The 15927-nt window shown below is 36.1% G+C and overlaps 1 protein-coding gene across 1 annotated transcript in view; it reads left to right on the forward strand.

The window, feature by feature from the left end:
* Window positions 1-15927, forward strand: part of nell1 (neural EGFL like 1) — a 230372-nt gene that overhangs the window by 199176 nt on the left and 15269 nt on the right. The window contains exon 16 of the mRNA XM_023332459.1: window positions 10533-10673. Within this exon, the coding sequence (XP_023188227.1) occupies window positions 10533-10673 (141 nt within the window). The remainder of the gene's footprint in view (window positions 1-10532; window positions 10674-15927) is intronic.

Consider the following 15927-nt stretch of genomic DNA (forward strand, 5'->3'; position numbering starts at 1 on the left):
CATCTGCAAATATCACAGAGCAGAAGATACAGATCATGAAGAGTAAAAAGTCTAAAAATAGTGTTTTGTTCACAGCACATTAGAAATAATGTATACAGCTTCTTAGGAACATATTTTATCATAATAATGTGGCTTTTGTTTTTATTTATACACGTTAAGAATGTGCGTGTAGAAAACAGCACAGGAGTCAGTAGAAAAGTGAGTGATGCAAAGCTTCGAGCATTCAAACTGACTTGAAATAAATCATCCTAGAGATAATTTACTGCAAAATCAGTGTGTTTAGCTCAACAGTCTTGCTCGGAGACATGAAGAATGCCTAAACCTATTCTTAGGTGCTATGACTATTCAACCTCCAGTAGGTGCAAAGATTTGTCTATATTTGGTGATGTCATTTAGATAATCATTTATTTTCATTACTGTATTCTAAATACAAATTACAGATCAATTTATATTATTGTTTTGATCCAGCCTCTCTGTTCAGCCAGTTTTCACCCATCTTCCCATTCGAGCTGGTACCGTTATCGCTCAGGTATGCACAGGACTGGGTTAAAGTTGGAACTTTTTTCTGTGACACCAAGCACAAATGGTTGGTGTGGAACTGGCATAAAGTACCCACTGGGAGTTATAACCATGTGCACACATACAAAACACACATTTATACTCCAACTCCAGGCCCTTTATTTAAATTAGACACAGCAGAGATTGAGGATCCCATGAGAGCCATAGGAAAGGACAGTTAATTTTTCCTGCTCTAACTCCTTTTAGCTTCTCTTCTTTATCTCATTTCTTTTTCATAACCCCCTCTTCTTCCTTTTTCACCATTTATTACTGCTTTTTCTTTTTCTTTATTTTACTCTGCACCTTTAACCCGCTCCCTTTTTTCTGTTTTATCTGTAGCCTTATTCCCATTTCCTCTTCCTTAGTAGTTCTATTTCAGCTTTAACCCGCCTGTCTTTCTCCTCTTTCCCCAAATTGCTTCCATACTTTCTCCTTTTATCTTTGAACAACTCATTCTACTTACTTTTTTCCCTTTGTCCTTCTTTATGTCATATCACCGTTTTCCACTCTTTCATGTCAATTTCTATTTTCCTTTTTTATTTCTCCATTCCAGTTTCCAAGCTCATCCTTCTCCCTTTCACTTTTCTATTTTCATTCAATCCTTTCATTATTTCCTTCACTGTCTGCTTTCTATAATCTTATCTTGTTTCTATATATTTTTATTGTCTTCTTTCTGATTCCCTCGCTTTTTTATCAGTATGTGTTAATTAATTTCCCATCTTTTTGTTTTATCTACATCTTCTACTTTCGTCTCCCTCTCTGTCTTGGCATTGTAATTTCACAGAGGTGATCTGCCAGCTCTGAGAAATGAGAGAAACTACAGGTCAGCTTGTTACAACATGTTTTCAATAGTTTTCCCATAAGGTTTGTTATAAATCTTCTCACTTCTACACCCCGTCAGGCCTCTGTCATAGACCTGAGTTCGCTACACAAGAATCCTTTCCCACCCTTGTAATTGTCACTTCTCTTCACCAAAGTTTCATGTTGTCTGACATGATTTTATCTTCCTTATTTGTGCTACAACTGCATACTGCATATCGAAATGATTAGACTTAATTAGGTTATACGGTCTAATTAACAGGAGTAAATTGAAAAACCTAAGAATTATCTAAATTTAAATCTAGAGTGTGATTCATATAATGTGTGCTGCATACCTAAAACTGCAGCACAATAAGGAACTCATATCATACTAATCAAATAGAAAACATAGTTGAAGAAATCCTTATGACAAATGAAGTTGTTTTTTTTTTCATTTTTCTTTTCTTTTAAAAGTTTGGTTGCGAGCCTTTTTTGCAAATAATAATAGTGTAGATAATGAATATTTACTGCTTATTATGTAAAAGTCTAAGCGTGAATTATTCTTAATCTGGATGCATCACTTGCTACTGAATTCAGTCATCCAAGATGTAATTAACACTCTCGCTACCACAAATAAACAACATCAAACAATCTACTGGTTAACTAATGTGGCATTTTAAATCTTCAGCAATGTTTTCTCAGAATAAAACCTTATTCGCAAACATAATATTTTCCTCTCTGAGTTGGTGCTAGCTTATTATTTATGGCTCTAAATTGAAATTATTTTGATTAGAGGCAAAGAGTCGGATTGGGTTGAAAAACTACAAAATTGCATTTGCAAAATGATCCTGCATGTTTTTCTTGAAGAACTTCAGAAGGGCAAGGGAAGGAAAACATTATGCAAAATAGGTAATAATTTGCTGAAAGCAGCTTTCCCATTAATAGGACACCAAAATGCAGGCATCCTACTAATGAGGCTCCTCCCTGTGGCCTTTTGGTTGCTGCCTTAGGTTTTTATTGATGTGATACAGTGGAAAATCTGTCTGTCTCATAGCCTGTGAATGTCAAGGCACTTTTCTACATATGCACAATATACATAATTGACTGAAATTGCAAAATAACAGCATATAAACAGTTCTTACTGGCAACTCGGGCTAAATTGTTTAGATTTTAAGGTTGACTCACGTTAAACAATTTGGTGTTCGTTTTACATTCGTTTCTTTTCTTATATAAGCAAAAGTGCAATTTCAGGTTCTAAATTCCCTGAAAACCTTCCAGTACCTCACAGCAGACTTGTAGATCTAAAAAAACAAAGATGTGAATGATAGATGAATTACTTCCATTTCTTACAGAGCAGTTTGTGTTTTTCCCACTTTTCTCAAAAAGCATTGCCTTTGGCGTCATGTGTGAGCTGTTTATGGTTTATATTTTAATTTTGTCTGTGACATGTTCTCTGTGTCTGCTGTATTTCCATCTCAGTCTCTTATCGCTTGTGTTAACATTACTTTCTTTTTCCAACTATTTTCAGACTTTATCTTCTAATGTAATAAAATCCACCTCTTTTCCTCAGATTTGCCACCTACTTCACTGAGAACCTGAAAGCACCTGAACATAAAAAGCTGATGGGAAGAGAGTCGATCTTATCGCTGATCTTTGTAATGCCTACCCTGTTGATCCATTCTTCTGGGTTTCTTTTTATTTTCCAGTGGGTTTACATCGTCACCCCATTTTCTGAGGTTTCACTTCCACTGGATCAAAAGCTGAACAGATTATGGTGAAGTGAATTCCTTGTTCTAACATTTTTCCTTCCTGAAAGGATTCAGAGTTAAATGTGCCATAACATGGACCAAAAGCAGTGTGTTTGGATCACTGCTGACTCATTTTTATAAAAGAAATCTGACAGTTTTATGCCACATATTATTGAATTGTGACATAACCTGAATGAACATGTAATACTTAGTCTACACTGTACCGCTGTAGACAAAGATAGCAGGGTGCTAATACGTTGTAGTGCAAATGTAGACTTAGAATATGAAAATATAAACATTATAGAACTGGATTTTTTATATTACAATGTGCAGAGTAATGATGCTAAGTGTTACCTTACCTAAGTCGCCTAAACAACATAATTTTCTAGATATATCAGACATTATTAACCAGCCTCAACCACTCTTCTTGTGCTTGTGTTTGGGTGCCTTTGCCTGATTTTTGGTGATGGAGCCAGATTGTTGTATCTGAATTGGTTTAGACACTATCTACTCATTGAATAACATTTTATTTATTTATTTTTTTCATTTGTATTACATTTCCTGTCTGAAACAACCATTTTTCAAATTTGCTTAACTAATTTACTGTGCTTCAGTCTGAAATATCCAGAGATTTGAAGGGCTTTTATGATGTGCTTATTTGACTTTTTAATGTTGTTTTTAGTGTGTTTTTTTGTTGTGAAACAATCCTAACATGTTTTGTCTGTGACTAGCTTGTTTTTGTGGCTGTTCTGAATAAGAGAGCAGGACTTTGATTTGATGTGATAATCTTCACTACATGAAGTCAAAGAGACTTTCTTAGTTATCTGAGTTTTCTTATAGATTCTAACTATGGAACTCAATTGGTTTAATTTTAAATATATACCTCTTTAAACTAACAAGACTAACTGGTCTACATACTGTATGTAGGCATATACTTGATGTTAACTGAATTCATTTGTTGTGTGAAGGTCCATGTAGAAACCACCCAGAGTGGTTTACATGCTACAATCACTGCTTCTGTGTAGTAAATAATTATGGAGTCCGAAATGAGCCCAGCAGAGTAAAGTTACCTGTGGAAATGTCCAGTAAGGCAAAGTACAAGAAGGAGAAGTTAGTTTTTTGTATCAGACTAACACATCTCTCCAATACCTCTCAATAATATTATGTATTACTCAGTAATATTACTAATAATTTTTTTTTTAGTAAGGCCCTTTTCATTGCCTAGCTTAGGATGCTCATTGAAGACATTACCTACATTGCTTGACACCGAAATCATGGGGAGAGAATCATTGGTCGGCCCCTTCATAGTCCCCAAAGGTGTGAAAATGACCTCAGCAAAGTATATGGACTTTCTGACTGATCACTTTCTTTAATGGTTCAAAAAGAAGAGCCATACCTTCCGTAGCAAAATCATCTTCATGCATGACAATGCACCATCTCATGCTGCAAGGAATACCTCTGTGTCATTGGCTGCTGTGGGCATGAAAGGGGAGGTGTGGTCACCATCCTCCTCTGACCTCAACCCTATTGAGAACCTTTGGAGTTTCCTCAAGCAGAAGATCTGAGGGTGAAATGCAGTTCATATCAAAACAGCAGCTCTGGGAAGGTATTTTGACATCCTGCAAAGAAATTCAAGCAGAAACTATCCACAAACTCACAAGTTCAATGGATGCACGAATTGTGCAGGTGATATCAAAGAAGGTCCCATGTTAACATGTAACTCGGTCTGTTAAGATGTTTTTGATTGAAATAGCTTTTGATTTTAGTACATGTGACCACTTAATGCTGCACATTCATAGAATGACCGTTTGCAGTTCTTTATAATCCATAAAATGTTTAGAAAATCTGCTGTGCATAATAATTTGGAACAGTGCATTTTGAGTTTTTTATTTTTGAAGAAAATACTGTTGTCATGGGGAGCTTTGTTCAGTAAAATGTGATTTATACTGTAATAGTTTATGACTTGAAAATTATACTGACCATCATTTGCGTTGACCATTTAAGAAAATCTGAGAAAATAACAATTGCATAATATTTTGGAGCACGGTGTATACAGCAGCTCTGTCACGCTCTCTGTGTTCTGATTAATCTGCAGGTTCATACTCTTGTGAACGGTTAATGCAATGTTTTCCTGGAAGTTGTTGCAGTAGGTTAGTAGAGCTCAGATAAGTGTAAATATGTAAAGCTCAGCAGGGTGGAAGGCTTTCCAGAGACCTTCTGAGTTATTTTAGTCTTTATGTGGATTTGTTCCAAGTTTTCCCTGTGAGGTTAATTTCACTGCTCTTAAAGATACGAGCTGTCAAAAAGCCTTTATTTTCCAATGGCAATATTCACACATGAGGCTAAAGGGAAGTCTTCCAAACAGTGCTAAGAGCTCTTGTTTGTATTGTCATAGCAGGAAGCAGAAGAAAATGTGGAGTTGCTGTCTGGCTTCCTCTCTTTCATGGCTCTAACCCAGATTGATGGAGTGTGGAGTCTGGCATATTGTACCTCATATCACAGGAAGGTCATCTGTCCACTTCACTTTCACAGGCATAGAGAGGAGAAGACTGTTCTTGGCCACACGCACAGACACCAGCAATGAAAAATTTACTGTTATACACAACCACAAAGAAACAAACTGAGCAGCAGTTATTAGTGAAAGTAGGATGAACATTTACTAAGCCCAAGTGGTCAGTAAGCTTGTGATAAACAGGGCTTTAAATAGCAGTAGTTAGAAAGTGTTTTTTACACCAAATGTACGTAGTTTCATTAAACAAACATCTAGGGTGGTCAGGTCTTAGTTCATTCACTTTTGTAACATCAGCACTAAAAAGTAATAGTAAAAGTCAATTAGGGACGTTTATAAAAAAAAACTTACATGAACCATGATACAAATGGAGTCAACAAAGAGTAAAACTCTTTTTTTATTTTTGAGAATTTATTGATCGGTAGGTGTTTTCCTATTTGCTTTTATATGTTTAAGTCTTTGTTTTAAAGTAATTTTCTTATGAAAATATATCTGGTAAATCATAGAAATGGGGAAAAAAAACTATGGTGAGGGTAAGCAGCTGTGGCACATTGAGTCTTCTAGAATGGAACAAGATTTTGTTCCAACAAAAAATAAATAAAAGTAGCCAAGATAAGAATAGCAAGTGCTCAATCTCACTCAGTTCAGTCATTCCTCTATCTTTGGGTGAGTAAACATGGAAACACCTTCAAAGCTATCACATGAGTTGGTGGTGACAACGTACATGGCAGATCTTGTGGAAACTTTTAACAGGGAATGTTTAGTACTGCGTTGCCTATGTCAGTTGCTGCATATGGTACCCAAGGGAACCGCTTTGTCTCCTTCTGGCAGTGGAATCGGTTAGGGTTGTCTGGGTAACTTCACTGAGTGCTGTTTCTCCTTTTCAGGAGTTGAGGATGACAGTTTTTGTCACAGATTGTACTTGCAGCCGTGTCACCAATATTGCATAGAACTGTGCCGAGTTGTAGCCTTGACTCAATGCCATAGTTCTTGTAGTTGTGCTGCACTCAAGTTTTCCCCCCATGTTCTTTCTGTCAGTAGTCCATTGACAGCATGTGTATAGTAAAGACTATAGCAAATATCTCAGTGGATATGTAGAGGTATTTTTTTATATATACTGGATTATGTTCTCAATTACTTTAGAAAAGATAAAAACCCTACTGTGTAAGCAGCTTAAAACAATTATATGCTGTTTTGTTGTGATTTAACAGCATCCTCTTGAGATGTGTTTATCAGAAGACAAGTATGGGATGAGATGAGATTACTGTGGATGGGTACATATAGAAATAGCTATGGTTCATAATTTCATGGCAAATTTTTTTATTTATTTTTTTGTAATTCAAGTGTTTCCCATCTTCAGGGAGAGTTGGAGTAAAAATTTTATGAACTGTGTTCAGAGGGTAAGGTTTATCAGTCATTTTTCTGCACAGACCGCTAGCAGCTGACAGCTGACTCTAACATGATATATGATGGTATAAGTTGGAGGACGTTGTGTTTCAAAGCGCATTTTCACTCACATTATGGCCATACCAACACGTTGAACTGCAAAGCCTCATTTAAAAGCTTACATTGTTCTGTTCAGACTCCATAGCTTTGAAGAACAAAGCTGGATAGGAGCTCAGCTTTTAGATAAAATGTGTTTTTTTTAATCCTAGTTATGAATTAACAAGTTGTGTTCTGCTTTAGGTGTCATCAAAAACAATTCATAAAGCTATACAAACATACATTTTGTGCATGCCAGTAATCTTTGGAAAATGTAACACATTATGCCTTTATTGTTGAAAGGTATTTTGCTTTTCCACAATCACACTGAAAAAATGCACAATGTGTTGCCTGTGATAAATTTCTGCTTAGTGTTACTATGATTGACTTAAGTAGCACAGTTGTACAGTTGTATCACGTAGATGTTGTCTCCATTTTATGCTTCTGTAAGAAAGAAAAACAAGTTTGTGCAAAAACAAAACAAGTGAATATAAAAAATGTAGTAAAATTTAAGCACTTGGATAAAGCTAAACAATGATCTGGAAGTACTATGCATACTATTTGTATAATCAATTAAGATATGTTTAATGGTCTTGGCTTGCTGTAGCTGATAAAGAACCTGTTAAGGTGCCAGCATAAAGAAAAAAATATATAACCAGATATCTTCCTACAGGACTCTTTATACAACCTTAAGCAGATAGATCCTTAAACTTTCACATTTAGCTCATAGTTTCACAACTAAAAGGTTTTTGTGCATCTTCCAGCAGTCAGTACATCTACTACAGCAGTGGTTCCCAAAGATTTTCTTCTGGGCTCCCTATGGACTACAGTAAAATCACCCCCCCCACTTCCCCACCCCCTCAAAAAAGAAAAAAGAATCAACATACATCGTTCAACCAGACATAAACCTATACACTTATTTTGTTTTCAAACTCCACTGAAGTTTATTTCACACTTTAGGTTGCAACAAAACACACTACAAACCATCTTTACAGTGAAACACTTTTGTGTAACTGTTTTTTTGTTGTTGTTTTTTTAATTCAGCTTGTATGCTATTAGAAAGGCTAAAGGGACCAGTTAAATTTAAGTGTGTGTATTTGTGAAACCATTTTGCAGAGGTAGATGCATTTGGATTACTTCTTTTTTAAAATACACTAACAAAGAGAACTATTTTCTTCATGGTTGAACAAAGAGCTATTTTGTTTTTATTATAACATCTTGAAATTGAACATAAATTAGGTTATTTAAAATGTTTGCATTTTTTTTATATAAATACTGATATGTGTATTAACTTGAGTGCAGAAAACCACAGAGCAGACTTCAGAAGCCAGGAAATTTTAAGGCCAGTATCTTTATTGTTTAAAGGTTATTTGAACCCAGCTTTGTTGTACTGGGCTGTTAGCTGTTCTCAGCCAGCAGCCACCTCTAGATTTTTTTTTTCTTCCAACGGACCTTCAAAGAGGGAATATTTTTGTTGTAGTTATGAGCAGAATTTTTGACCTGAGAGGCTGACAGAGGGCATCCCTCCAGACAACTGTCACATCTTATTACCTAACTGCACCAGACCAGTGCCCACTCCAGCACACTCACTGCTTAATGCATTATAGTAAAAAGTAACAGGATCCAGTTTTAACATTTGCAGGAGCCAGAAAATATGTGGTTGACCATACCCATGGTAAAATGAAAATAAATAAATTAATTAAAACAAAGTCAGTGTAGTGCTTTAGACCATTCAAGTGTGTTCTACTAATGCAATAAAGTGGAAAGACATAAAAACAGATTTTATAGACAACATTTGCTGACTTTCAGTGGTTAGAGGGCCCTTTAAAAGAATGTAATTGTACTATGAAAACAATTTCACTAGCTGTAAATATTTCACAGTTTCCAGTTTTCACAGGAGTGAGTTTATTTGCAAATACAACGTAAGGCAGTGCACAACTAACAGGTCAAATGCAGGCTGGTTTAGCAGGTATGAGATCAGGTCAGCTTCTGTCATTTCGTCAATCATATACACAAAAATATTTGTTCTTTATTTTACAACTTTAGCTTGGTTGAATCATGTCCCAAATAAAGATGCCATAGCAGAATGGCTTCTGCTATGGCATCTCAAATACAGATTCACAGAGCCTACCCTGTTGCCTGCATAAAGACTGAACTTGGGGGATTATTATTTCAAATTAATAGGTATCTTATTACTGTTACCCAGTTTCTCTTAGGAAATCTTACAGTATTCCACACTCACGGCCTTTAAAGATATATGAGAATATGTCTAATCTTTACAAACATAATTGCTATTAAATGTGTTCAAATACTTTCAAAAGCATAAAAACATTGGAAATGGAAATAGGTTTCCATTTCCAATCAATAGATTATGAAATCAAAGTTGTAAAACAGTTCAAGAAAATCTTGAAATAACTTCAGTGAACCAATGAGTGAAGTTGCTTAAAACACATAAGATAGTGTAAAAGGTTTTAAGTTTGATGTTGAGAGAGAAAAATATAAATTACCCAAAATCTTAATGAAAAGAGGGGTGGAGACACTGAAAATCTGGGAAATATTCAACTTGGTTAAGTCCCGGAGGTGATTAGTTGTATACATCTGTAAATCTAAAATTATGCCACACAAATAATTGGTTTAAAAGTCAAAGTTGATATAAAACACAAAGTTGATTGGTTGATAATGCGTATCATCTTTGATTGTGATATGACAAAATAATAATAATAAAAAATAATGCATATACTGAAACAATACTTTTTCTTTCATGTCTTTTTATTGATACTATTTAGTACTAAGTATAAATTTCACACCACCAACTTCTTCAACATTAGTTGCTTGGAAAATACTCAGAAGTCAATGCAGATTCTCTCACTTCGGTTTTTTGTTTGCCCTGTTCTGCATTAACGTGATTGAAGGTGTGACCTTCAGTCACACCTTAACTAAAGCGTGCAGGCAGGTCAGCTTTTACAGCCAGCAGGGAGAGAGCTGCAGATGAGGAGCAGAGCTAACAGCATACATAATGGATGAGACACATTTACTCTCCTGAGAAGGTGCAAAGACCTTAAACCTCGTGGCTGAGCATGTGTATGCATGCAGCACGCCAAAGTCTGCTGAGTAAGAAAACTGAAAAAAGCAAAGAGAAGGTATATGAAAACATTCACAGTAAAAATATTTCTGCTATAAAACAAAGTGATTTTTTGAGAGTTGATTACTGCTCCGGTAGACTGAGGGGCTGGTTGATGTGGGCAACCACTGCTTCAGCTCTGCAGTTGCAGCAGTGATTTGTTCTGATTAGATCAGCCTCAGCTGCCAGACCCTGCTCAGATTTAAAAAGACATGATATCAAAAAACACAAATGAGGGGAGTTTTCGAGTTCAAGGTTTCTTCTCATAAAATATGTTGCGGCTGATTCTGTTGCTGCTGTGTTTTCCTGTCTTCAGATATAGATGAGTGTGCAGAGGGCCTGATCGAGTGCCACAACCACTCCCGCTGTGTCAACCTACCCGGCTGGTACCACTGTGAATGCAGAAGTGGTTTCCATGACAATGGATCCTACCAGCTAGACGGAAGCTCCTGCATTGGTGAGCGTACTGAGCTGAAATCACCCTTATCAGTGCTACAGAGACCAGCAGCACATCAGTAGATGCTCATCATTCTCACAGTTATTGACATTTTCTCTTCTCTCTATCTGTTCACTTATGAAACACTTAATTCCTCTCCAAACCCTTCACTGCAGTTTTAAGCCATGAATTGGGTTTACAGAGAGCCACTTGGCTGTTCTTATAATGTGAACTTACAGTAGTACAGATTTGAGTGACAAATTTGTCACTCTCACACAGGATGTTTCTGATTTTTTCTAAAATTACACTTAGAATTTTTGTCTAATTTAAAGAACACATGATCAAAAATACAGATTTCTCAGGAAGGACTGGAAAAGATTCAAAATGTAACTAATGTGACCTGTACAAAAACTCCATGTAAACGCAAAGTGTCATAGTGCATGCAGTACAGTACATGAAGCCAACAATTGTCTTCTTTCCTCTCTTTTTTATAAGTTTTTAATCAAACTATGTTTTTAATGTATAAAATCTTACAAGTGCCATTGTTTTACAATTCATTAACTGGAATGTTTTGCAGTGAACTCCTGCCTATCCACAGTTCAATATTCCAGTTTTCCAAATAAAATAACTAAAATGCATAGAAATAATATATATTTATATAAAAGAAGAATTGGGAAGCTAGTGAACCTAGGTGAAGAATATTGACATCCTTTTGCTGCAATGTAGCCAATCCTTGGTGCTGATTGGCTGTACTCCCAACAGCAACTCTGGCAGAGATAAGGAAGACTGCAGATGTTGGCTTCTGGAGAAATACTAAGATGGTTTCCACTTTGGGTATTTAAGCATATTAAGGTATATTTAGTTTTGAAGTGTTAAAATAAGCAGTTATTACCATTTTTAGAGGGCACCTGAAGGATTTATGAATGAAAATTTGTAGGTTTCCAGTATACCTGAAAATACAGGTACAGTGATGTCAAATAATCAAAAACATTTTGTTAACAATTACTAAATACAAAAAGCTATAGCTCCCACTTTGCATGTTTAAGTCTACATTAAGGTAGGAAGCAAGATAAGCTAAGCAATCCTAGCTTTAAGAACTTGATTAAAAAACAATTAAATGATCTTGATGTGATTTACATCATATGATGCAAAAATAGAAGCAACAGATTAACTGTGTTCATTGCATTTTCCAAGCAAACATTAGTCTTCTAATTGTGAAAAGATTACTAATTACAGTCAGGGAGAGCATTACAAATAGAATCCTTCAGACCTTAACAACTAGAATTTCTTTTGTGTTATTGCTATTAATATTATTTTTTATTCGGCTTTTCACAGATCTTAGCTAATATTTTTATTATTCTGTTGTGCTGAACACATTAGTGTTATTGTTAATCTCAGTTGTCTTCTTTAAACATTGCTTTATTCTTTAATATTTTTGATTAATAAATAAATCTTAGAGAAGCTGAGTAAATACTAATGATGCTCAAAACAGGGATTATAACCATGTTGCTAAAAGAAAAAACAACAGCTATTTACAGTACATGTCAGCATACTCATAATACTGATTTTATTAGGATTTTTAAAATGAAAACCTCTTCCATAAGGAATTGCTCATTCAGTGACATTTAATGCTCCACTGTAGCTGCTTACTGACTTCTGTCTCCAACATTAACTGAACATCAAGAACTATATCGGCTCACTACATTACACATGACCTTCAGCTCAGTGCTCAGAATCTCTCAGAATCTGGACGTCCCTCTTAACAATCCAAGCATGGCAGCTTTGTACTTGTAACGGATGCAGCAAACAGGATCGCTTGAGTGAGTGAAATACTTCTGCCGTAAATTAACCTTTGAATCAAAATGCAACATCAGCAGCCTGCTCTCATTTATCTACCTGGATGGGAGAGGTATGATCTCAGCGCTTTCCACCAAAAAAAGTGGCTTCATTTAAATTTCAGCTACTCTGCAAAATTGACTATGATGGTGCAAGTTTTAGTTTCCACATTCGAATGGGATAGCAATGTACAAGAGTAACCTCAAGGAAATATCAAAGTGTGTTCACTTTCAGTTCCTTTTAATATAATTAGAAATGCAACAATGTTGGATCTTATAGCTTGTCATATGAGAAACAGCACGCCTTTTTCCACAGTTTGTTTTGAGAAATATAATGAGCAGATCGCTGAGGAGGCTGGCTACCAACAGACTCTGCTTAACTAGACAGAAATGGACTTTTACTTTAGCTGTCATGATTTCTGTGATAAAACCATATGCCGTGAAAATTGTTTCTAAAGTGGTACAGTTACATAAATGTGTGACGTAAAAGACTATTTGCAGCAAATTACAGCAATAATCTGGGGAGTTTGTGCGCTACCAATCAGACCTGATGAAATGATATCCATCCGTTGTATAAGATATGCAATGTGATTGAATTGCATGCACTGATTGCTTACATTCTTAACAACAATCTGTTATTTCTGTGCTCTGTTTTTATATCTGCCTTCGTTTCTCCCCTCATGCTGCCCAGTGTTAGGTTTTAAGCCATCCAGAAAAATTTCAGTTTAGCAGTAATTTTCTAACTCTGTAATGTCATCTAAACAGCTTTCCACGAGTCACTCGATATTTAACATAATGTAGCATTTTGTATCAAGATATCAGAGCATAGCTTCATCATTCAGTTTAAAAATATGTAATTTTTACAGGAAGTGTCACTAAAGGTGCATCAACCCATGAGCAACAATGGAGGACTAATTTGATTTGATTTCTACACCAGCAAGAGCTATATGCAGGAAAGTCTAATCAAATACATAAATAGACCAAATAAATTATTTTAGCTGTGGTATTAAAAATAATTACTCTCACGAAGCGAGTGTTAACAAGTTGATGTACCTTTCCTTCTCAGTGCACATGCTGTAAAAAGAGCTTCTAGCTAAAATTTAAATTGTCCTTGGCACACAGAATAACTGGATGAGTTTCTCCCAGGGCATCCATCTGTGCAGCACATTTTATCCAATCACTCCATTGAATATCTGCATTGTGTTTCAATGGTGTAGGAAGACATTCCGCCTTTGGTAGATAACAATCCAGCATCGCCTTCCTACACAACTGATATTTTAAAACATGCAATTTGATCTTTATGTAAGCTCGGCTGCTAGGAATTCTTTTGGGTAAGGTGATACATTTCATGGCATGAGCGTCATCTGAGATGCCATATGTAAAATACATGTGTGTCACTGCTACAGGATTTATGCAAGTGCTTCTTAAATGTTGCGACAGTGACCAAATAGTTAACTTTCCTCCCATATTTTAACCCATAATAACTGGAACATTGACCAACATATTTGATGTACATTGATGATGGCACTTAACACAATGTAATGTTTGATACTGGTTTCACAACTGGTGTCAGTATGACATTTTTATGATGTAAAGCACTTTAAACTGCCTTGTTGCTGAAGTATGTTATACAAAAAACGTGATCGACTTGATTGGTTCTTAATTTTATGATGCTCAACTGATGAATATTCATTGACCTCACCTTGAGGAATACAAAATATGACTCCAACTGCTTGCAGCTTGACCTACTTTCTGATTGATAATTAATTGACCTCTTATGGTTTCTTATACAGCATCTAAACGTCACCCTCTGATTGTCAGTTTATCCTTAAATATGGCAAAAGTTAAACTAACCTATCGCAGTGTCATTAAAAATGGGGAATTGTGTACTCTTCATGCATGAAGTATACAAGAAAGCTACACACAAACTTCAAACAGGACTTAATGTACCACCAAAGGCCATCATTTATCACTCATGCATTGGCCCACGTGAAGCACATTTTTTAGAACAACACGCTTAGAAGGACTAGAAACTCTGTGACAGCAGCCTTAATCCTTAAGCTTCTTTATTTTTTAAGTAACTTCACTCTCTGGTTTGTTATGCAAGAAAGAATTGTACAAGTTTTTCACAAACACTTCCTCACTAGAAATCGAAACTATTACAGATTAATACCACAGTTCAACCACCTGGTCAGAAAATGATCACTATTTCATTAATGGAAATAATCTTTGTGATGCAATGTATTGAGGATACATGGAAGACATGCCATGTTACCTTGCAGTTCACTGCTGAGGTGAGAACCCAAGCAGCTGCAAACAACTGCTTTATAGCCTTAACTAAAAGGTGCACATGCATTGCCTCATCCCATGTTTATCACTCCTATCGCTTTAGGGGCGACAGGTGGCTGTAATAAACAGATTGTGAATGAAAATGAGAATAACATGTTGTAAATTTCCAATGTCTCTCGGAAATACAGGGTGTGTGCATCATTTTCTCTCTTGCTGTAAAGCACTCGACCTCTCCATATGGACCGCCTGGAGACCGACCAAAGGAATATAATTTAAATACACAAATACTGAGCTTTTTGATGCCTTCTAATTACAAACATCTGTCAGAGGGATTTACTGGCTTGTGCCTGGTGTTTTTTATTGTGCGTGTGTTTTTCTCTGGTTATGCATTGTCATGTTTTAACATAGGATTAGTCCTTTCATGTGTGACAGTACATTTAGGTGTGAGTGAAAGTTTTGTTGCTTCAGCTCAGCTGGTCTATCCAAAGGGCTTTTGTGTTTTATTCTAACGCCGCCGTTTACAGCCTGCATGTAAGAGCGCGCCTCATCTGCAGGCAGCAGCTTGTGGCTAAATGCAGGGAATGTAGCATAAAGAGTATTAATCCATCACTAGCAGAGGTACAGTATATCTGACTGGCTGATGGGGATTTCATTTAGCGTATGCAAATAGCCTGTCGGAGGCACAATAAATTTGCGGCTGAGTTCTTTCCCCTCTCTCCTTCTCCAGAAGAATTGATAGTGGAGCCAATTAGGGAGCACATTCACTAGTGTCACAGTATCTTGTTGCAGCTGGTTTGACAAGTACTTTCTAAGTCCATCCAGACAAGGTCTGCTTTCTGAAGACCACTCATCATTCCCCCCCCAAAAAGGAAAGTTTAGGTGTGTGTGCACAAGTTGGAACTTACTGTGGATTTATCTCAGCCAATTTCTCTCCAATATTTGATTAAAAGTTTTCAGAGAGTTTCTCTCTTGGGATAATTTTCTTGTTGGAAAACCCAACCCTAGCCATGTTTCAATCATCTCATCCAAACTGTCATCCCTCGTAGAAAGATATTGTTTTTTAATGTTCTGAAAAAATCCCAATACCAGAATCAGGATTTTTGTGAAGGAACTCCGCTCCAAAAAGTACCTTTCCCAATTGCTATACCTAA

This window comes from Xiphophorus maculatus, chromosome 4 (assembly GCF_002775205.1).
Source record: "Xiphophorus maculatus strain JP 163 A chromosome 4, X_maculatus-5.0-male, whole genome shotgun sequence".
Lineage (NCBI taxonomy): Eukaryota > Metazoa > Chordata > Actinopteri > Cyprinodontiformes > Poeciliidae > Xiphophorus > Xiphophorus maculatus.